Source organism: Schistocerca gregaria, chromosome 11, assembly GCF_023897955.1.
Source record: "Schistocerca gregaria isolate iqSchGreg1 chromosome 11, iqSchGreg1.2, whole genome shotgun sequence".
Classification (NCBI taxonomy): Eukaryota; Metazoa; Arthropoda; class Insecta; order Orthoptera; family Acrididae; genus Schistocerca; species Schistocerca gregaria.
In genome coordinates, this window is record NC_064930.1 from 79,312,822 (window position 1) to 79,337,711 (window position 24,890).

The window sequence follows — 24,890 nt, forward strand, 5'->3', positions numbered from 1 at the left end:
GGAAAAACAAGAATGGACAGAGTAAGGAATGTAGAGATTAGAAAGGACCTCAAACAAGAAAGTATGAGAGGAGAAATCGAAAGAAAGAGATTAAGATGGTATGGGCATGTTGATGCATGGGTAGAGACTCCCCAAAATTATGGTAGAACAAAAGATGGATGGGAAAAGACCTAGAGGGCGCCCAAGGACACGGTGGAAAATGGGAGTGAGAATATCTGTAGAAAGGAGAGGTGTGACCTGGCAGCAAGTGGAGGAAGAAAAGTGGTGGGAGGAACGAGCCAAATGGAGAGGACTCATCAGCACCCAGACCTGGCGATAGCTGGAGCGGGATTCGGATACAGATAGACATACAGATGTAATTTTCTTTAATGTAAGTACCCCTCTGGGCAGATTTTGTATTTGACAAGTATGAAGATGGCCACAGGCGTGGTCGAAACCAGTTACTAGAACAAACAAATGGGGGATCAAAACTGCTTTTAATAGTGACTATTACAGTTGTTTGAGATTGCTTTTAAGAACACTCTGGACAATTCGACATACATCCCACTGATCACTTAGGGTACATAATCGAGAGGTCAGTTAATGCACGAAATGCTGCACCAGCAACAGTTATGGGTGGCTGTAGAGGCAGCATGGCTAAGTGTTTCTGCGGGGGATTCCTACGACTTCTTGTGCGCGTGGCACGTAGACATTCTCCAGTTAACTGGGCAAAAGGAGGTCCGGCAATATTAGGAAGTACCCCATGACTTTTGTCACCTCTGTGTGTATAACACGTGTCTCACATAACATTCATCAGGTGCATTTTCTCTTGAGTTTCAGGAGATATTGCGAACCTGATTTTTGTAATCTGTAGCTGGAGTCATCCCAGACAAATATTGCTAATCATATATTTCATGTGACAACCACTCTGTACGGAATGCAATTTTTTTGTTTCTTGTTGTAAACAAAACGATTTTAAAGCGGAGTACAATGTGTCCTTTCGACAAAACGGTTACCTTTTACAGGTACGAGGGTTGGAACTTAAATAGTGGCAACAGTTTATCGCAACCAATACAAAATAGTTACATGTTTGCACCTGTTACTGTCACCAGCGTTGTGCAGAACCCGTTGCCAGCGATGTGACAGGCGTGGTATACCGTTAGCAGAGCCTGTTCTGTTTAAGGTGCGAATGGAGCGGTCTACTGCCTGTCGAATCTCTGGAATAGTTTCGCAGCGAATGGTACGAAGTGGTGCCTTCATCTTTGGAATCGAATCAAAGTCACGAGGAATTAAGTCCGGGGTGGTATGATGAATGGTACAGCACTTCCCAGTCCCATCGACCTCACAGAGCAGCCACAGCTTGCGCTGTATGCGCCGGCGCGTTCAAATGTTCAGATGTGTGTCAGTTCCTAAGGGAACAAACTGCTTAGGTCATCGGTCCCTAGACTTACACACTTCTGAAACTAATTTGAACTAACTTATGCTAAGAACAAGAAAATGTTTCTGAGCACTATGGGACTTAACATCTGAGGTCATCAGTTCCCTAGAACTTAGAACTACTTAAACCCAACTAACCTAAGGACATCACGCACATCCATGCCCGAGGCAGGACTCGAACCTGCGACCGTAGCGGGCGGGCGGTTCCAGACTGAAGCGCGTAGAACCGCTCGGCCACATCGGCTGGCTAAGAACAACACACACACACACACGCATGCGCGAGGGAGGACTCGAACCTCCGGCAGGAGGGCAGCGCAATCCGTGACACGGCACTTCAAACCGCGGTTGCGCAGAAAGTGTCGCCGCTTCTTTCGCAAAGCTGGTCGCAGGTGATGCTCCAAAAACGAACAGTAATGCTGTGCACTGACAGTCTCCCGTGGAGGTACGTAATGCGTTAGGATAACAGCATCACAGCCGAACGGTGTGGCCGAGTGGTTCTAGGCGCTTGAGTCTGGAACCACGCGACGGCTACGGTCGCAGGTTCGAATCCTGCCTCGAGCATGGATGTTGTGATCTCCTGAGGTTAATTAGCTTGAAGTAGTTCTAACTTCTAGGGGACTGATGACCTCAGATGTTAAGTCCCATACTTCTCAGAGCCATCTGAACCATTTGTACAGTCGTACACGAGAATCACCATAACTTTAGACCGCTCCATTCGGACCATCAACAGAACAGGCTCTGCTAACAGTATACTACGCCTTCCACATCGCTGGCAACGGGTTCTACGCAACATACATAAATGACCTAGTAGGTAGCGTCTGAAGTTCCATGCGGCTTCTCGCGGATGATGCTGTAGTATGCAGAGAAGTTGCAGCATTAGAACATTGCAGCGAAATGCAGGAAGATCTGCAGCGGATAGGTACTTGGTGCAGGGAGTGACAACTGACCCTTTACATAGACAAATGTAATGTATTGCGAAAACATAGGAAAAAAAGGATCCTTTATTGTATGATTATATGATAGCGGAACAAACACTGGTAGCAGTTACTTTTGTAAAATATCTGGGAGTATACGTGCGGAACGATTTGAAGTGGAATGATCATATAAAATTAATTGTCGGTAAGGCGTGTACCAGTTTGAGATTCATTGGGAGAGTCCTTAGAAAATGTAGTCCATCAACAAAGGAGGTGGATTACAAAACACTCGTTCGACCTGTACTCGAGTACTGCTCATCAGTGTGGGATCCGTACCAGGTCGGGTTGACAGAGGAGATAGAGAAGGTCCAAAGAAGAGCGGGGCGTTTCGTCACAGGGTTATTTGGTAAGCGTGATAGCATTACGGAGATGTTTAGCAAACTCGAGTGGCAGACTCTGCAAGAGAGGCGCTCTGCATCGCGGTAGAGCTTGCTCGCCATGTTTCGAGAGGGTGCGTTTCTGGATGAGGTAACGAATATATTGCTTCCCCCTGCTTATACCTCCCGAGGAGATCACGAATGTAAAATTAGAGAGATTCGAGCGCGCACGGAGGCTTTCCGGCAGTCGTTCTTCCCGCGAACCATACGTGACTGGAACAGGAAAGGGAGGTAATGAGAGTGGCACGTAAAGTGCCCTCCGCCACATACTGTTGGGTGGCTTGCGGAGTATAAATGTAGGTGTAGTCGATGGTGACGACTTCGAAGGACAGTAACAGGTGCAAACATGTAACTCTTTTGCATCGGTTGTCAATAAATAGTTGCCACTATTTAAGTTCCAATCCTCGTAATTGTTAACAGGGACTGTAAAACACGAAGGATAACCAGTATTCCAGCAACAGTTCTTGCTTGCGCCCCAGCCTGCCTGCAGCAGCACTGGTCAGTCGCTGCTGTAGTACTGGTTATCCTCCGTGTTGTTCTGACAGGGCTGGAGTAAAGTCGAGTGATACAATCGACCGCTTGGGGCGCTCCTATTGCAAAATCTGCACCCAGGATGTATCATAATTAGTAGCGAAGAAACTCATTTCCACGCTCACCACATGAAATTTGTTTCTGCAGATGTTACCGAGAGCCCAAGGAGCTAATGAACGAGGGAGACAGGGGACAGGATGGCAGAGGGATGGCAAACGATATGACACTTGTGTGGAGAAATGTTCTCGGACCGACTCCACTTACTCTCCCTGTTGATTCATGACGCTAAACCATATATTGTTGTAGACCAGGAGTCTCCAAAGTACGGCCCGAGTGACCTGGCCGGACATCTCCGGTATCCGGCCCGCCAAATATTTGAGGTGCTACCTATACTGCCAACAACTGAGTTTCGAGACCTATCGCGACCAATACACCGCGACATTGTCGGAGCTGCGTTTTTAGCTGGCGTTTCAGAAGCTCTAACATTTCTAATCGTTCGCATCCTGTAAACTTTGGAGTAATTCTGAGAGTGCTCAGTGTCACAGTGACGTTTTATACTGTATTCCTTGAAGACCGATATCGCTTCATTGCAAATAATACACATTGGTTTGTCGCTTGACTCCACCACGAAATATTGACATCCCCACTGCTCTTTAAAAATTGTACTTTTACTGTCAACCTTTCGTTTCTTTTCCATATTTGTACATAACTTCACAAAAGATTGTAACCTGAAAATAAAACTGTGCTATTTAATGCCAACAAAACTAGAGAGTAGGCTGCCTAAACAAAATGCAATGAATTTATTTTTAAGGTACTTTAATTACTAAGTTAGATACTCACAATTACTCTGTAGTTCCACTAAAAATTCAGCTTTTAAAGTTACTGGTTGTTACCCACTGCTTCGAACACTTATCAGTGGTTTTGAAATTATGACGGATTGTGAGTAAGCAAGCTAGCAGTTTTAGAAAATGCCTGTGTATGTACACTACTGGCCATTAAAATTGCTACACCACGAAGATGACGTGCTACAGACGCGACATTTAACCGACAGGAAGAAGATGCTGTGATATGTAAACGATTAGCTTTTCAGAGCATTCACACTAGGTTGGCGCCGGTGGCGACATATACAATGTGCTGACATGAGGAAAGTTTCCAACCGATTTCTCATACAAAAACAGCAGTTAACCGGCGTTGCCTGGTGAAACGTTGTTGCGATGGCTCGTGTAAGGAGAAGAAATGCGTACCGTCACGTTTCCGACTTTGATAAAGGTCGGATTGTAAACGTATCGCGAGTGCGGTTTATCGTATCGCGACATTGCTGCTCGCGTTGGTCGAGATCCAATGACTGTTAGCAGAATATGGAGTCGGTGGGTTCAGGAGGGTAATACGGAACGCCGTGCTGGATCCCAACGGCCTCGTATCACTAGCAGTCGAGATGACAGGCAACTTATCCGCATGGCTGTAACGGATCGTGCAGCCACGTCTCGATCCCTGAGCCAACAGATGGGGACGTTTGCAAGACAACAACCATCTGCACGAACAGTTCGACGACGTTTGCAGCAGCACGGACTATCAGCTCGGAGACCGTGGCTGCGGTTACCCTTGATTCTGCATCACAGACACGAGATCCTGCGATGGTGTAGTCGACGACGAACCTGGGTGCACGAATGGTAAAACGCCATTTTTTCGGATGAATTGAGGTTGTGTTCATAGCATCTTGATGGTCGCATCTGTGTTTGGCTACATCGCGGTGAACGCTCATTGGAAGCGTGTATTCGTCATCGCCATACTGGCGTATCACGCGCTGTGATGGTATGGGGTGCCATTGGTTACACGTCTCGGTCACCTCTTGTTCGCATTGACGGCACTTTGAACAGTGGACGTTACATTTCAGATGTGTTATGACCCGTCGCTCTACCCTTCATTCGATCCCTGCGAGACCCTACAATTCAGCAGGATAGTGCACGACCGCATGTTGCAGGTCCTGTACGGGCCTTTCTGGATACAGAAAATGTTAGACTGCTGGCCAGCACATTCTACAGATCTCTCACCAACTGAAAACGTCAGGTCAATGGCGCCCGAGCAACTGGCTCGTCACAATACGCCAGTCACTACTCTAGATGAACTGTGGTATCGTGTTGAAGCTGCGTGGGCAGCTGTACCTGTACAGAAGGTTGACTCAATGCGCAAGCGTATCAAGGCCGTTATTACGGCCAGAGGTGGTTGTTCTGGGTACTGATTTCTCAGGATCTATGCACCCAAATTGCGTGAAAATGTTATTACATGTCAGTTCTAGTATAATATATTTGTTCAATGAATACCCGTTTATCATCTGCATTTGTTCTTGGGGTAGCAATTTTAATGACCAGTAGTGTATGTCTGACATAGGAAAGGCACAATACGAAAGTGAAGATAGTTGGGAGTACACACCTGGTGTCTGAGGAAACTGCTGCAACCAGGCGACTGACCTCCACCATGCACTCCGGGTGCCTCCGCACAGCCATCGCCCACCCCTCGCTGGCCATCACCTGCTTGAGGTGGGCCGCAATGAAGCGCACGGAGGACTCCGTGAGACACGAGCACGAGTGCTGTATGGCGAGCACCGCACACGCCACCACATTCCCCACGCGCAGGTTCCGGGAGACTACGTACTCGCACTGTGCCTTCAAAGTGTGCACCTGGTACTTGTCGGCGGCTACTAGGAGTTTCAAGACCAGTCGGGGGTCCAACTGAGCCTCGTCCGTGTACAAGAACACCAGCAGCTGGTTCAGCACCTCCGGCTCGATGTCGGTGACGGTGATGTGGCCACTGCTAGATTCCAGACAGTCGTGGGCCATCATGGCCGCGAACACGGGACTCCTGGCCACCAGGATAGCCCGGTGTGCCCTCAGCGTGGTGTCCCCCACGGTTATGACGACGTCTGCAGAGTCTCCAGACTGAAGGAGCGCGCCCAGGTCCGCTGCCAGGGTCTTCTGGTGTACGGCTGCAGATGGCGTGTTGGCTGGCTCTGAAACGTTATCACAGTGTTACCACATCTCAGTCTTACAGGAATATACGAGGGCTATCCACAAAGTACATTACGTTTTCGTCTGTGTCCGCTAGGGGCGGGGCTAGCGCGGCCATCTTGGTGTCATGGCATTCCGCCGCTCAGTCGGCATCCGGCCGTGCTAGTGAGAGGTTCGTGCTGTACTCCGTGGAGCTACTGTGACAGTTTGAAATGTCAGCGTTAGTTGAAAATGCCGCGAAGTGTGAAGTGCGTGCTGTAATAAGGTTTCTGACTGCAAAAAACTGTACACCGATAGAAATCTATCGGCAGCTTTGTGAAGTGTATGGGGACAACATAATCGCTGAAGGTGGAGTGCGTCAATGGGTCATAAAATTTAAAAATGGCCGAACTAACGTTCACGACGAAGAGCGAAGTGGAAGACCCATCATAGTGACTGACGAACTTGTCGAAAAAGTCGATGCCGCGGTCCGTGAAAACCGTAATTTCACATTAACTGAACTCTCTATGTGTTTTCCACAATTTTCACGAAGTTTGCTGCACGAAATCAATACCGAAAAGCTTGGTTACCATACGTTTTGTGCAAGATGGACACCAAGTCAACGAATGGCTTGCAGCGTTAACGTTTTTGGACGCTTACGAGAAAGATGGCGACTCATTACTCGGTCGTATCGTTACTGGTGACGAAACATGGGTTAAGCGTGTGAACTGCGAGACAAAATTGCAGTCAATGCAGTGGGGGCACACAAATTCCCCCCAAAAACGCAATAAATGCGTGCAGACAATGTCTGCAAGGAAGGTGATGGCGACTATCTTTTGGGACAGAAAAGGTGTGATTTTTGTGGATTTCCTGGAAAGTGGCACTACAATAAACTCTCAAAAGGTATTGCCAAACTGTGCACAACCTCAGAAGAGCAATACAAAACAAGCGCAGGGGAAAGTTGGAATCAAAGATCTTTCCGCTTCACGACAACGCCCGGGCCCACACGGCAAATGCCACTCGTGGAGTTCTCGAATCTTTTAAGTGGGAGTTGTTTTCTCATCCGCCGTACAGTCCCGACCTGGCACCGAGCGACTTCCACTTATTCCCAGCAAATGAAGAAGTGGTTGGCTATGCAGCGTTTTGATGACGACGCACAGCTTCGAGAAGAGGCAACCACGTGGTTGAAGGCGCAGGCGGCCGAATTTTACGACGAAGGAATTTGCGAGCTCGTCCATCGCTACGATAAGTGCCTTAATTTAAGTGGCTTTCATCTGTATATAATAAAAAGAATTTCCAATACTTTATTTATTTTTAATTCCAAAACGTAATGTACTTTGTGGATAGCCCTCGTAGTTTACTGTAAAAAGAGTCTCTTAAGTCGTGTAAAATGTCTTATTTTTTAGGGTTCCATCCCTCATCTGTAAAAACGGAATCCTCATACACTCATCAGCCGTTGGCTGCTAGGAACAAGTGCTAGACACACGCACGGCTCGTAGTATTAATGGCAGTGCTGTCTACCCGATTTTGGTCGAGGACAGATTGTGATGGCCTGGAAGCTCGGCACGAGCATTTCGGAAAATCCGTGACTTGTCGGGTGTCTGAGGAGTGCGTTTACCACGTGGCGAAACCGAGATGAAACCACATCCAGATGTGGGGTTGCGTGGCCACCTCTCGTTACAGGCATCTGACGTCGTAGGCTGGTCAGACTGGTAAAACAGGAGAGGCAACGAACTGTGGTGGAACTGACATCAGACTTCAAAGCTGAGCAGGGCACGAGTGTATCCGAGCACAGAATGCACCGGTCACTCGTAACTGCAGCCGAGGACCCGTACGTGTGCCAACGTTAACACCGTGACATCGGCAACTGTGACTGAATTGGCCACGTGGCCAAAGGCACTGGAACATTGACGCAGGGGCAGAGCATTGCACGGTCTGATGAATCCTGATACCTCCTCTGCCACGCCAAAGGAAAGGGTGCGAATCCACGTCTTCCAGAGGAACAGCTCCCCGTCACCGGTACTCCAGGGTGGGGAGAAGCTGGCAGCGGATCCATTACGCTCTGGTGAACATTCATGTGGGCATCAGTGGCTCCAGTGGATTTCGTGTAAGGCATTATGATGCCGACGGGTACCAGTTTCATTGACTCTTCAGTATTTCGGACATTTGATTCGTAACGTTTGCCGACGAATCTGCATCACGGCCTTGTGATACATCAAGATGTAATTTTACTGTTGACTGATGTGATCTGCTGCATCGTTGAACCGTATAGTAACTGAACTGCACTGCATCAGTTTCCCCAGCTTCTACACAGAGTCCTGAATATGGCCTGCAATTTACTGGCGACCTGCGTCTCCACCTACACAACGGGATCGCCGAGTACCGTTAATAACTGTCAAACAATTCTCGGCAGGGACTAATGAATTTTCAACAACATACGCTCGTGGTCTCGCGGTAGCGTTCTCGCTTCCCGAGCACGGGGTCCCGGGTTCGATTCCCGGCGGGGTCAGGGATTTTTCACCTGCCTCGTGATGACTGGGTGTTTGTGTCGTCTTCATCATCATCATCAATCATCCCCATTACGGTCGGAGGAAGGCAATGGCAAACCACCTCCACTAGGACCTTGCCTAGTATGGCGGCGCGGGTCTCCCGCGTCGCTCCCCTACGCTCGGTAAACGGAGTATGGGACTCATCATCATCATCACGGGAAGTGTGATCGTGTAAGACAGTGATGGGTATTCTATTCTCTGAATAGATAATAACGAGCCAACAGCGTTGCCGTAGTGGTAACACCGGTTCCCGTTAGATCACTGAAGTTAAGCGCTGTCAGGCTGGGCTGGCACTCGGATGGGTGACCATCCGGTCTGCCCAGTGCTGTTGGCAAGCGGGGTGCACTCAGCCCTTGAAGGGAGAACTGTGGAGCTACTCGATTGATAAGTAGCGGCTCCGGTCTCATAAACTGACATACTGCTGGGAGAGCGGTGTGCTGACCACATGCCCCTCCATATCCGTATCCAGTGACGCCGGTCGCCACCGTTGGGACTTCATGGTCTGTTCGGGCAGAGTTTAGTTTTAGATAATAATGAATGGTTTTAAATCAACTCAACTTTAATGAGGGATTAGCCGAGCGATCTTAGGGGCTGCAGTCGTGGACTGTGCAGCTAGTTGCAGCGGAGGTTCGAGTTCTCCCTTGGACGTGGGTGTGTGTGTTTGTCCTTAGGATAATTTAGGTTAAGTAGTCTGTGAGCTTAAGGACTGATGACCTTAGGAGTTAAGTCCCATAAGATTACACACACTTTTTTTTTTTAATGCGAACCTTCCAACTCACAAAATACACTCCTGGAAATTGAAATAAGAACACCGTGAATTCATTGTCCCAGGAAGGGGAAACTTTATTGACATATTCCTGGGGTCAGATACATCACATGATCACACTGACAGAACCACAGGCACATAGACACAGCCAACAGAGCATGCACATTGTCGGCACTAGTACAGTGTATATCCACCTTTCGCAGCAATGCAGGCTGCTATTCTCCCTTGGGGACGATCGTAGAAATGCTGGATGTAGTCCTGTGGAACGGCTTGCCATGCCATTTCCACCTGGCGCCTCAGTTGGACCAGCGTTCGTGCTGGACGTGCAGACCGCGTGAGACGACGCTTCATCCAGTCCCAAACATGCTCAATGGGGGACAGATCCGGAGATCTTGCTGGCCAGGGTAGTTGACTTACACCTTCTAGAGCACGTTGGGTGGCACGGGATACATGCGGACGTGCATTGTCCTGTTGGAACAGCAAGTTCCCTTGCCGGTCTAGGAATGGTAGAACGATGGGTTCGATGACGGTTTGGATGTACCATGCACTATTCAGTGTCCCCTCGACGATCACCAGAGGTGTACGGCCAGTGTAGGAGATCGCTCCCCACACCATGATGCCGGGTGTTGGCCCTGTGTGCCTTGGTCGTATGCAGTCCTGATTGTGGCGCTCACCTTCACGGCGCCAAACACGCATACGACCATCATTGGCACCAAGGCAGAAGCGACTCTCATCGCTGAAGACGACAAGTCACCATTCGTTCCTCCATTCATGCCTGTCGCGACACCACTGGAGGCGGGCTGCACGATGTTGGGGCGTGAGCGGAAGACGGCCTAACGGTGTGCGGGACCGTAGCCCAGCTTCATGGAGGCGGTTGCGAATGGTCCTCGTCGATACCCCAGGAGCAACAGTGTCTCTAATTTGCTGGGAAGTGGCGGTGCGGTCCCCTACGGCACTAGGATCCTACGGTCTTGGCGTGCATCCGAGCGTCGCTGCGGTCCGGTCCCAGGTCGACGGGCACGTGCACCTTCTGCCGACCACTGGAGACAACATCGATGTACTGTGGAGACCTCACGCCCCACGTGTTGAGCAATTCGGCGGTACGTCCACCCGGCCTCCCGCATGCCCACTATACGCCCTCGCTCAAAGTCCGTCAACTGCACATACGGTTCACGTCCACGCTGTCGCGGCATGCTACCAGTGTTAAAGACTGCGATGGAGCTCCGTATGCCACGGCAAACTGGCTGACACTGACGGCGGCGGTGCACAAATGCTGCGCAGCTAGCGCCATTCGACGGCCAACACCGCGGTTCCTGGTGTGTCCGCTGTGCCGTGCGTGTGATCATTGCTTGTACAGCCCTCTCGCAGTGTCCGGAGCAAGTATGGTGGGTCTGACACACCGGTGTCAATGTGTTCTTTTTTCCATTTCCAGGAGTGTAGTTTCAAGAAGCTTGGATATTATCTATCTTTCCGATTACTGCTCCAGTTGATTATTTTCTTCAGATATAACAGTAGTAAAGAAAGTAACAACAGTTACTTATTTATCTATCTCCAAAGCCGTATTTGAATTACAATTAAAGCTAGTATTTCAAGCAAAGAACTTGGGCCCTGCTGCAATCGAAAATGCAACTGGTGCAGTAACGATGAAAAGATTCCCTCTTGTACAGAAACGATGCACTTCCACGTTTCACGAAATACGCGTAAGAAAAGAGCTCTTTGTAAAAATCTTATGTAGTGTTCAATAACGTACATGTCAAAAAATTCTTGGTTATGTTTTTGAAGTTAAAAGCGATTTTATGGATTTACAGTGAATGACCTATGAAGATTAGCCTTCCAGCTGGAAGATTGCAGCAGAATATCGCAACTTTTCGAAAACAGTCGGAAATGAAATGAAACGATCGCGTAGCACTGCTGGCCAGGAGATCCTATGCGGCTACGTTCGGCCGCCGTGTTCAAGTCGTACACTATGAAATCAAAAGTATGCGGACACCCTCAGAAACATACGTTTTTCATATGACGTGCATTTTGCTGCCACCTACTGCAAGGTGCTCCTAATCAGCGACCTCAGTGGTCAAAAATGGTTCAAATAGCTCTGAGCACTATGGGACTTCACTTCTGAGGTCATCAGTCGCCTAGAACTTAGAACTAATTAAACCTAACTAACCTAAGGACACCACACACACCCATGCCCGAGGCAGGATTTGAACCTGCAACCGTAGCGGTCGCTCGGCTCCAGACTGTAGCGCCTAGAACCGCTCAGCCACTCCGGCCAGCGACCTCAGTAGTCATTAGACATCGTGAGGGAGCAGAATGGGGCGATCCGCAGAACTCACAGACTTCGGACGTGCTCAGGTGACTGGGTGTCACTTGTGTCGTACGTCTGTTTCCACACTCCTAAACATCCCTAGGTCCACTGTTTCCGATGTCATAGTGAAGTGGAGAAGTTAAGGGACACGTACAGCACAAAAGCTTACAGGCCGACCTCGTCTGCTGACTATCAGAGACCGCCGGCAGTTGAAGGAATTCCAAACTGCACGAGGACGCACTGCAAGAACTATGAGAGTTGGACGGGAGGGGAGAAAAGTTGGATTTCATGGTCGAGCGGCTGCTCACAAGTCACACACACGCCGGTAAATGCCAAACGACGCCTCGATTGTAAAGAGCCTAAACATTGGACGATTGAACAGCGGAAAAAAAGTTGTGTGGAGTGACGAATCACGGTACACAGTGTGGCGATGCGATGGCAGGGTGTGGGTATGGTGAATGCTCGGCGAACGTCATCTGCCAGCGTGTGTAGTGCCAGCAGTAAAATTCGGAGGAGGTGATGTTATGGTGTGGGCCGGCCAGAGTGACCGAGCGGTTCTAGGCGCTACAGTCTGGAACCGCGCGACCGCTACGGACGCAGGTTCGAATCCTGCCTCGGGCATGGATGTGTGTGATGTCCTTAGGTTAGTTAGGTTTAAGCAGTTCTAAGTTCTAGGGGACTTATGACCTAAGAAGTTTTCCCATAGTGCTCAGAGCCATTTTTTTGTTACGGTGTGGTCGCGTTTTTCATGGAGGGGGCTTGCAACCCTTGTTGTCTTGCGTGGCACTATCACAGCACAGGCCTACTACATTGATGTTTTAAGCACTTTCTTGCTTCCCAGTGTTGAAGAGCAATTTGGGGATTACGACTGAATCTTTGAACACAATCGAGCAGCTTTTCATAATGCACGGCCTGTGGCGGAGTGCTTACACGACAATAACATCCCTGTTATTGACTGGCCTGCACAGAGTCCTGACCTGAATCCTATAGAACAGCTTTGGGATGTTTTGGAAAGCCGACTTGGTGCAAGGCCTCACCGACCGACATCGATACCTCTCCTCAGTGCAGCACTCCGTGAAGAATGGTCTGCCAGTTCCCTAGAAACCTTCCAGCAGCTGATTGAACGTATGCCTGCGAGAGAGGAAGCTGTCATCAAGGCTAAGGATGTGCCAACACCAATCAATCAATCAATCAATCTCTTTATTCATCCGTTAACACCATTCCAGCATTACCGATGGAGGGCGTCACGAAGTTGTAATTCATCTTCAGTCAGGTGTCCGGCTACTGTTGATCACATAGTGTACCTCAGGTGACACCACATTGGGCGACTAATGATGAGATGATGACAGCACTACAACCAGCACACGGGCGGAGGAAATCTCCAACCCGGCCGGGAATCGAAACCTCCCACGAATTCTGCCCGCTGGAAACATGTTACTATTCAAGTAAGCAAGCCGATTACAAACAGCATGGCATAGTTGGAGTCAAGCGAGACCGCGGTCGAGTTGTAGGTTCGTTATGCGCACCAGACGACACACATTCTTGAACAGCCAAGGAGGATTCTGATCGCCTTGTTGTGAATGTTCTAGCCGCTTCGAGTATTAAGCATCAACTTTATTTGTTGAGTCATCAGTCTTCTGACTGATTTGATGTGGTCCGCCACAATTTCCACTCCTGCGCCAGCCTCAGTTGGTAGCACTTGCAACCTATGTCCTCAGATATTTGCTGGATGTACTCGAGTCTATGTCTTTATCTACAGTTTTTGCCCTCTACAGCTCCCTCTAGCACCATGGAAGTAATCGCCGTGATTCGCCTGCAGCGAATTGACGCATGGTGCACGGAATGGCAATTGAATCTCAATGTAGCGAAGTGTAATGTGATGCGAATACATAGAAAGATAGATCCCTTATCATTTAGCTACAAAATAGCAGGTCAGAAACTGGAAGCAGTTAATTCCATAAATTATCTGGGAGTACGCATTAGAAGCGATTTAAAATGGAATGATCATATAAAGTTGATCGTCGGTAAAGCAGATGCCAGACTGAGATTCATTGGAAGAATCCTAAGGAAATGCAATCCGACAACAAAGGAAGTAGGTTACAGTACGCTAGTTCGCCCAATGCTTGAATACTGCTCAGCAGTGTGGGATCCGCACCAGGTAGGGTTGATAGAAGAGATAGAGAAGATCCAACGGAGAGCAGCGCGCTTCGTTACAGGATCATTTAGTAATTGCGAAAGCGTTACGGAGATGATAGGTAAACTCCAGTGGAAGACTCTGCAGGAGAGACGCTCAGTAGCTCGGTACGGGCTTTTGTTGAAGTTTCGAGAACATACCTTCACCGAAGAGTCAAGCAGTATATTGCTCCCTCCTACGTATATCTCGCGAAGAGACCATGAGGATAAAATCAGAGACATTAGAGCCCACACAGAAGCATACCGACAATCCTTCTTTCCACGTACAATACGAGACTGGAATAGAAGGGAGAACAGATAGAGGTACTCAGGGTACCCTCCGCCACACACCGTCAGGTGGCTTGCGGAGTACGGATGTAGATGTAGATGTAGATGTCTTAACCCATCTCCTATCATCCTCTCCTTGTCAGAGTTTTCCACATGTTCCTTTCCTCTGTTTTTCTGCACAGAACCTTCTCATTCCTTACCTTATCAGTCCACCTAATTATCAACTTTCGTCTGCAGCACCACATCTCAAAAGCTTCGATTCTTTCCTGTTCCGGTTTTCCCACAGTCCACGTTTCACTGACATACAATTCTCACAAATTTCTTCCTCAAACTAAGGCTACGTTTGATACTAGTAGACTTCTCTTGGCCAGGAATCCCGTTTCTGCCCGAGCTGACCTGCCTTTGATGCCCTCCTTGATGAGGCCATCACTGGTTACTTTGCTTGGGAGTAGAATGCCTTAACGTCATCTGCTTCGTGACCATCAATCGTCATATTAAGTTTCTCGCTGTTCTCATTTCTGCCACTCCTCGTTACTTTCGTCTTTCTTCGATTTACTCTCAGTCCATATTCCTTACTCATCAGATTGTTCAGTTTCACTGAGGATAGCAACGTCATCAGCGAATCTTTACTTATTGTTCCATCGTACCAAATTAAGGAGAAGTCTCCATGACCATGCAGACGTGTCAATACATGAAATTATAACGCGATAGCAGAAACACATAAAATGAAATATAGGAAACATGTTCAGGCGACAAGTCGTAAGTTTAAATAAAGAAAATCAACAATGTAACACTGCAATTTGCTTAATTGTTCAGCTCTTCCAGGAGCTCCTCGACAGAATAGAAGGAGTGAGCCATGAGGAAACTCTTTAGTTTAGACTTAAAAGTGTTTGGACTACTTCTAAGATTTTTGAGTTCTTGTGGTAGCTTATTGAAAATGGATGCAGCAGAATACTGCACTCCTTTCTGCACAAGAGTCAAGGAAGTGCATTCCACATGCATATTGGATTTCTGCCTGGTATTAACTGAGTGAAAGCTGCTAACTCTTGGGAATAAGCTAATATTGCTAACAGCAAACGACATTAAAGAAAATATATACTGTGAGGGCAATGTCAGAATTCCCAGACTATTGAATAGGGGTCGACAAGATGTTCTCGAACTTACACCACATGTAGCTCGAACAGCCCGTTTTTGAGCCAAAAAAACCCTTTTTTAACCAGAAGAATTACCCCAAAAAAATAATACCATACGACATAAGCGTATGAAAATATGCAAAGTAGACTACTTTTCGTGTTGAACTGCCACTTATTTCAGATACTGTTCTAATGGTAAATAAAGCAGCATTTAGTTTCTGAACAAGATCCTGAACATGGGCTTGCCACAACAGCTTACTATCTATCCTAACGCCTAGGAACTTGAACTGTTCCGTCTAGCTTATAATATGCCCATTCTGTCTGATCAAAAGATCAGTTCTTGTTGAATTGTGAGTTAGAAACTGTAAAAACTGAGTCTTACTGTGATTTAGCATCAAATTATTTTCCACAAGCCATGAACTTATTTCATGAACTACTTTATTTCATAATGTTTCAATATTACACACAAGATCCTCCACTTCCAAGCTGGTGTCATCAGCAAACAGAAATATTTTTGAATCGCCTGTAATACTACAAGGCATATCATTTATATAAATAAGAAACAGCAGTGGCCCCAGCACCGACCCTTGGGGAACGCCCCACTTAACAGTGGCCCATTGGGACTGAACATCACAACCACTCTCAATATTGCGGAGAATTACCTTCTGCTTTCTGTTCTTAAAGTAAGAGGCGAACCAATTGTTAGCTACTCCCCTTACTCCATAATGGTCCAACTTCTGCAGTACTATTTTCTGGTCAACACAGTCAAAAGCCTTCGTTAAATCAAAGAAAACTCCTAGCGTTCGCAACCTTTTATTCAATCCGTCCAAAACCTCACAGAGAAAAGAGAATATAGCGCTTTCAGTTGTTAAACCATTTCTAAAACCAAACTGTACATTTGACAGCAAATTATGTGAATTTAAATGCTCCAGTAACCTTGTATATACAACTTTCTCGATAACTTTAGCAAACACCGAAGGCATAGAAATAGGTCTATGATTGTCAACATTACCCTTGTCTCCCTTTTTATAAAGTGGCTTCACTACCGAGTACTTTAATCGGTCAGGAAACCTACCACTCCTAAAGGAAAAGTTACAGGTATGGCTAAGTACTGCGCTAACATACACAGAACAATACTTCAGTACTCTGCTAGAAGCCCCACCATATCCATGAGTGTTCTTGGTCTTTAGTGATTTAATTATTAACTCAATCTACCTTTTGTCAGTATCATGGAGGAGCATTTCAGGTAACAGTCTCTGAACACTTTTTTCTAAGAGCGCTATACGATTCCCTTTTGGGACTAGGTTTCTATTTAGTTCACCTTCTGTATTCAGAAAGTGGTTATTAAATGCTGTATCTGTATGCGACTTATCAGTAACACGGACATACCCACTATGCACTGATTCTATATCCTCTACCTGTCTCTGCAGACCAGCCACTTCCTTTATGACTGACCATATGGTTTTAATTTTATCCTGAGACTTAGCTATTCTATCTGCATACAGCATACTTTTTGCCTTCCTAATAACGTTTTTCAGCACCTTACAATACTGTTTGTAATGGGCTGCTGCATTTAGATTTTGACTGTTTCTGACGTTTTGATATAATTGCCACTTTGTTCTACAAGATATTCTTATTCCTCTAGTCAGGCTGCCTGTTTGCGCTAGTACCCTGTTTTGAACATTCTAATGGAGAGCAACTTTCAAAGACCACGAGAAATTTTTTAGAAAAGCGTTATATTTATCGTCTATTGTATCAGCACTATAAACATCTTACCACTCTTGTTCCTTGATAAGGTTTACAAAGGTCTCTGTAGCAACTGGATCAGATTTCCTAAACAGTTGATAACTATGAAACTTCCTGGCAGATTAAAACTGTGTGTGGTAGAGCACTTGCCCGCGAAAGGCAAAGGTCCCGAGTTCGAGTCTCGGTCGGGCACACAGTTTTAATCTGCCAGGAAGTTTCATATCAGCGCACACTCCGCTGCAGAGTGAAAATCTCATTCTGGAGTTGATAACTATATTTAACATGTGTCGCACAACAAAAATCTTTTAGAGTTAAGATTTGTGCGTCATGATCCGAAAGGCCATTCACTTTTTTGCTGACAGAACGCCCTTCTAGTAATGTGGAATGAATAAAAATGTTGTCTATGGTTGTTCTACTGTTCCCATAAGATTATTTGAATTAAGGAGGTCTACCAGCATCCTTTTCCTTGCACAATCACTTATACAATTAATACTGAAGTCACCACATATAACTAACTTTTTGTATTTCTTATAAAGTGAACCAAGAACCTCCTATAGCTTTAGCAAAAATGTTGTGAAATCGGCCTGGGGATCTATAAATACCAACAGTTAGAAGTTCAGCTCCACTAAATTTAACCACACCTGCCCAACATTCAAACACCTTTTCAGTGCAGTCCTTTGAAACATCAATTGACTCAAATGGGATGCCATTTTTCACATACATGGCTACTCCCCCACACCGCAAAGAGCTCCTAGAAAAGCTGCCAGCCAACCTGTATGCTGGTCAATGAAGCCTCTGAATTATCTCCTTATCTTCTTTGACCTTGGATTTTAATCCCACTACTGAATCTCTCTTATTTCCACCGTTGCTGCTTCGATGTGGAGATAGATCAGTACTTGCGAAAGACTACATCCCTGCCTTACACCCTTTTAATCCGACCACTTCGTTCTTGGTCTTACACCCTTATTATCCCCTCTTGCCTCTCTTACATATTGTATATTACCCATCTCTCCCTATAGCTTACCCCTATATTTCTCAGAATTTCAAATATCTTGCACCATTTTGCATAGTCTTACGTCTTTTCCAGGTCGACAGATCCTATGAACGTGTCCACATTTTTCTTGCTTCCATTATCAACCGCAACATTAGAACTGCCTGACTGGACCCTTTACCTTTCCTAAAGCCAAACTGATCGTCATCTAACATCCTAAATCTCCTCTTCCATTCTCCTGTATATTACTCTGGTCACCAACATAGATGCATGTGCTGTTGCAATCTTCGGAATTGTGTGGATGATATTTTTCGGAAAGTCAGATGGTATGTCGCCACACTCACACCAACGTGAATAGTCGTTTTCTTGACATCTCCCACAGTTATTTTAGAAATTCTGCGTTATTTGCTCTTAAGTCCTCCAAAGCTCTCTTAAATTCTGATTCTGGTACTCGATCCCCTCCTAAATCGACTCCTGTTTCTTCTTCCATAACACCACACAAACCTTGCTCCTCATACAACGCACTCTTTCCCGCTATCCGCTCTCTCCTCTGCATTTAACAGGGGAATTCCCCTTGCTGTCTTAATGTTACCACCCTTGGTTTTAATTTTAGCGAAGGTTGTTTTGACTTTCCTATATGGTGAGTCAGTCCTTTCCGACAAACAATTCATTTTCGATGTCTTTACATGTATCATGTAGCCATTTCGTCTTAGCTTCTCGGCACTTCTTATTTATTTAATTCCTCAGCGACTTGTATTTCTGTATTCCTGAGTTTCCCTGAACATTTTTCACTTTCTTCTTTCATCGATCAACTGAAGTATTTCTTCTGTTACCCATGGGTTCTTCGCATTTACCTTCTTTGCGCCTATGTTTTGCTTTCCATCTTCTGTGATTGCCCTTTTCAGAGATGTCCATTCCTCTTTAGCTGTACTGCCTTCTGAGCTATTCCTTATTTCTGTGTCTATAGCCTTACAGAACTTCAAGCACATCTCGTCATTCGTTAGTACTTCCATATCACATTTCTTTGTGTATTGGTCCTTCTTGACTGATCTCTTAAACTTCAGCCTACTCTTCATCACTACTACATTGTGATCTGATTCTCTATCTGCTACTGGGTAAGCTTTAGACTCCAGTATATGATTTCGGAACCTCTGTCTGGCCATGATTAAATCTAACTTAAATCTTCCCATATCACCCGACCTTTTACAGGTAGACATCCCCCTCTTTAAAGTATTGCGACTTATTTAGTGAATATTTATTTCATTTGTTGAGAGTTGTCATGGCTGATGATGCTGGTAAGTGACAAATTCTACATAAGGGGTGGAGAGATATAATTTGCAGGCTACACGCTTTTTTCAAGCTGAGAGCCTCTCCACAAGGTGATTCGAAGAAACTTTTACAAAATGACATGGCCATCGGGCATACAACAGATCAGTAATCGCGTAGGAACCAGAGATCACGAGGCCATCTGTTGTTGTGGTCTTCAGTCCTGAGACTGGTTTGATGCAGCTCTCCATGCTACTCTACCCTGTGCAAGCTTCTTCATCTCCCCGTACCTACTGCAACCTACATCCTTCTGAATCTGCTCAGTGTATTCATCTCTTGGTCTCCCTCTACGACTTTTACCCTCCACGCTGCCCTCCAATGCTAAATTTGTGATCCCTTGATGCCTCAGAACATGTCCCACCAACCGATCCCTCCTTCTGGTCCAGTTGTCCCACAAACTCCTCAGTTCTATTCAATACGTCTTCATTAGTTATGTGATCTACCAATCTAATCTTCATCATTCTTCTGTAGCACCACATTTCGAAAGCTTCTATTCTCTTCTTGTCCAAACTATTTATCGTCCATGTTTCACTTCCACACTTCCACTCCACCCAAATACCTTTAGGAACGACTTCCTGACACTTAAATCTACCTGTATACTCTATGTTAACAAATTTGTCTTTTTCAGGCCATCCACAGCTGTTAAATGGCGTTGAGTTATTTAGTCACATGCTACAAATGGATGCCCGCTATAGGAGATGCTCAAAGTGTTGTCCAGGTGCATCGAGAAACGCCTGACATTCACGCTACATTGAACAGAGCACCCTCTCAAAGATGAATGATGTATTTCAGAGACATCCGTCTGGCTCTGCCGAGGTGGACGAGGCCGTTCAGATACGTCACTCGAGACAGACAGACAGACCGACCGACCGACCGACCAACCGCTTGGCAGTGAGTGGCATGTATTTGTTGATGTTTATGGTGCACCCTTTCGATAACACTTTCTTTCTCTGCAACTGTCTGTTAGTTTGCAACGACCATCATCCAGCTTGTGCACATGGAGAGACCTGGTTTCACATAACTGGTGAGGCAGGTGGCGCATAATGTGTGTCGTGGCACCTTTCTATCAGGATATTTACCACGCAAAAATCACACAGCTTCTCATCCACTGCCGCTAGCTGTGTCACAAATCAACTGCATCTCAGATATTTTGCAGTGCACGTAGCTAGCAATGTTTCCACGGCATGAATGATGACCGAGTGTGCTCTGAGTGTTGTATCCCCAATGTGCCATGTCACTTTGTAAACGTTTTCTCAATCATCCTGCATATGCGCGTCCTGCAGCTGTTGCTCGGAATCAGCAAAACTGCATTCCCAATCCAAACGTTGACCTACGTGAAGTGCCATCGTTCATGAATCAGACTACATTCTTACAAAGCCTAACTCAGTGGCTTGAAGACAAGCTTTTAACAAGGTCAACGTAAACAAGCTTTTTGATATGGACAGTATGTGAGGCATTAAGCCTGACCAGGTTGCCTCTAAACTCGTCTCCGACGATTATCTGGTTGAGGGCATATGAGAGACTCGTTGGTGAAGAGAACGTGATGCCAATCCTGAGCGGTACATTCGGCGTGTTGTTCGGCCCATTTGACGCGCTGCATGGTGTCGTGGTTGCAAAGATGGACCTCGCCACGGACGTCGGAAGTGAAGTTGCGCATCATGCAGCCTATTGCGCACAGTTTGAGTCGTAACACGACATCCTGTGGCTGCACGAAAAGCGTTATTCGACATGGTGGCGTTGCTGTCAGGGTACCTCCGAGGCATAATCCGTAGGTAGCGGTCATCCACTGCAGTAATAGCCCTTGGGCGGCCTGAGCGAGACATGTCATCGACAGTTCCTGTCCCTCTGTATGTCCTCCATGTTCGAACATCGCTTTGGTTCACTCCGAGATGCCTGCACACAGCCCTTGTTCAGAGCCCTTCCTGGCACATAGTAAGAATCCGGACGCGATCGATGCGCTGTATTGACCATGTAGGCATGGTTGAACTACGGACAACACGAGCCGTGTACCTCCTTCCTCGTGGAATGACTGGAACTGATCGGCTGTCGGACCCCTCCATCTCATACGCGGTGCTCATGCATGGTTGTTTACATATTTGGGTGGGTTTAGTTGTTCAAATGTGCGTGAAATCTTATGGGACTGCTAAGGTCATCAGTCCCTAAGCTTACACACTACTTAACCTACATTATCCTGAGAACAAACACACACACCCATGCCCGAGGAAGGACTCGAACCTCCGCCGGGACCAGCCGCACAGTCCATGACGCAGGTTTAGTGACAATAGCCAAAGGGAATGTATATGCGATACAATATCCACAGTGAGCGTCTATCTTCAGGAGTTCTGGAAACCGCGGTGCTGCGAAACTTCTTTTTGAGGAAAGAGCGCATCAAAACAAGGCAGTGATTCTGAAACTGTTTACCAATCAGCCAAGGAAACAGCAAGAGATAGCTTTGCAAAAAGAGATACATCGAAACTCACTGGTTGGTTGGCTGGTTGGTTGTTCGGGGGAGGAGACCAGACAGCGAGGTCATCGGTCTCATCGGATTACGAAAGGAAAGGGAAGGAAGTCGGCCGTGCCCTTTCAGAGGAACCATCCCGGCATTTCCTGGAGCGATTTAGGGAAATCACGGAAAACCTAAATCAGGACGGCCGGACGCGGGATTGAACCGTCGTCCTCCCGAATGCGAGTCCAGTGTGCTAACCACTGCGCCACCTCGCTCGGTCGAAACTCCCTAAAAGATGCGAACTACTTATACGGAGAGCCCCCATCATATCAAAGTGTTTGCACTTGGAGGAAGACGCCAAGTCGATGGTATCACTTTATTCGAACGGTTTGAGAGTGGGCTGCGATTCCCCAAGATGCCTTCCAGCACCTGATTGAACGTATGACTGCGAGAGTGGAAGCTGTCATCAACGCTAAGGGTGGACCAACACCATACTGAATTCCAGCATTACAGATGGAGGGCGCTGCAAGCTTGTACGTCATTTTCATTCAGGTGTCATGCTTTTGATCACACTGGCCATTAAAACTGCTACACCAGGATGAGATGCAGATGATATGCGGGTATTCCTTGGACAAATATATTATACTACAAATGACATGTGATTACATTTTCACGCAATTTGAGTGAATAGATCCGGAGAAATCACTACCCAGAACAACCACCTACGGCCGTAATAACGGCCCTGATACGCCTGGGCATTGAGTCAAACAGAGCTCGGATGGCTTGTACAGGTACAGCTGCCCATGCAGCTTCAACACGATACCACAGTTCGTCAAGAGTAGTGACTGGCCTATTGTGACGAGCCAGTTGCTCGGCCATTATTGACCAGACGTTTTCAATTGGTGAGACATCTGGAGAATGTGCTGGCCAGGGCAGCAGTCGAACATTTTCTGTATCCAGAAAGGCCCGTACAGGACCTGCAACATGCAGTCGTGCATTATGCTGCTGAAAGGTGGGTTTTCGCAGGGATCGAATGAAGGGTAGAGCCACGGATCGTGACACATCTGAAATGTAACGTTCACTGTTCAAAAGTGCCGTCAGTGCGAAAAAGAGGTGACGGAGAAGAGTAACCAATATCATACCATCACGCCGGGTGATACGCCAGTATGGCGATGGCGAATACACGCTTCCAATGTGCGTTTACCGCGATGTCGCCTAACACAGATGCGACCATTACGATGCTGTAAACAGAACCTGGATTCATCCGAAAAAATAACGTTTGGCCATTGGTGCACCCAGGTTCGTCGTCGAGTACACCATCGCAGGAGCTCGTGTCTGTGATGTAGCGTCAAGGGTAGCCGCAGCCACGATCTCCGAGCTGATAGTCTGTGCTGCTGCAAACGTCGTCGAACTGTTCGTGCAGATGGTTGTCGTCTCGCAAACGTCCCCATCTGTGGCTCCACGATCCGTTACAGCCGTGCGGATAAGATGCCTGTCATCTCGACTGCTAGTGATACGAGGCCGTTGGGATCCAGCACGGCGTTCCGTATTACCCTCCTGAACCCACCGATTCCATATTCTGCTAACAGTCATTGGATCTCGACGAACGCGAGCAGCAATGTCGCGATACGATAAACCGGAATCGCGATAGGCTACAAGCCGAGCTTTATCAATGTCGGAAACCTGATGGTACGCATTTCTCCTCGTTACGCGAGACATCACAACAACGTTTCATCAGGCAACGCCTGTCAAGTGCTGTTTGTGTATGAGAAATCGGTTGCAAACTTTCCTCATGTCAGCAGGTTTTATGTGTGTCCAACCTTGTGTGAATGCTCTGAAAAGCTAATCATTTGCATATCACACCATCTTCTTCCCGTCGGTTAAATTTCGCGTCTGTAGCACGTCATCTTCGTGGTGTAGCAATTTTAATGGCCAGTAGTGTATATATCAAACTCTTCAGAAAGATGTGCTCTACAAAATGAACATATTGTTATGAAAAATAGATTTTTTTTAAACTTCTGACATCCTATATCAAACGCGGGTGTGGGAAGGGGACGGGCCGCTGCGACTCGCCACTATCAAGTTTTTGACCCGGTTCCGAAAAAATATCGTAGATTCGGTGTGAGTGATCGTCTCCTCGCCCTTCTGCTTACCATACAGGACTTACCGCAGGAGAGACGCACCAACTTGAGCAACAGCCAGAGCCGCTGCAGCAGCAGTACGAGAAGGGCGCCGACTGCTGCGTTGCCGGCGGCTGAGAAGTAGCTGTCCGTCTGCTGCTCTTCTGCAACAACAACAGCGAGTCTCAGTTGCGCAGGCTCCAAGGTACTGATGATGATGATGATGATGATGATGATGGAGGTCACCTACTCCGAGGAGGGTGGGGGGAAGATGCGTGAGACCAGCACCGCCGACTAGGCAACATCCGACAGGATTTGGTTTGGCATTGCCTTCCTCCGACAGGAATGAGGCTCGATGATGGACGAAGGGTATCAGACGGATGCCATATTCCTTGACTTCCGGAAACTTTTTGACTCGGTGCTCCACTGCAGACTCCTAACTAAGATACGAGCATATGGGATTGGTTCCCAAGTATGTGAGTGGCTTGAAGACTTCTTAAGTAATAGAACCCAGTACGTTGTCCTCGATGGTGAGTGTTCATCGGAGGTGAGGGTATTATCTGGGGTGCCCCAAGGAAGCGTGGTAGGTCCGCTGTTGTTTTCCATCTACATAATGATCTTTTGGATAGGGTGGATAGCAATGTGCGGCTGTTTGCTGATGATGCTGTGGTGTACGGGAAGGTGTCGTCGTGGAGTGACTGTAGGAGGATACAAGATGACTTGGACAGGATTGGTGTGAAGAATGGCAGCTAACTCTAAATATAGA

General features: G+C 47.0%; 1 protein-coding gene across 1 annotated transcript in view; it reads right to left on the bottom strand.

The window, feature by feature from the left end:
* The window catches only part of LOC126295145 (speckle-type POZ protein-like), a 98,450-nt gene that overhangs the window by 7,710 nt on the left and 65,850 nt on the right, over positions 1 to 24,890 (bottom strand). Inside the window, exons 3-4 of the mRNA XM_049987431.1 lie at positions 24,172 to 24,288; positions 5,729 to 6,305 (exon numbers count right to left, since the gene is read on the bottom strand). Coding sequence (XP_049843388.1) covers positions 5,729 to 6,305; positions 24,172 to 24,288 — 694 coding nt within the window. The remainder of the gene's footprint in view (positions 1 to 5,728; positions 6,306 to 24,171; positions 24,289 to 24,890) is intronic.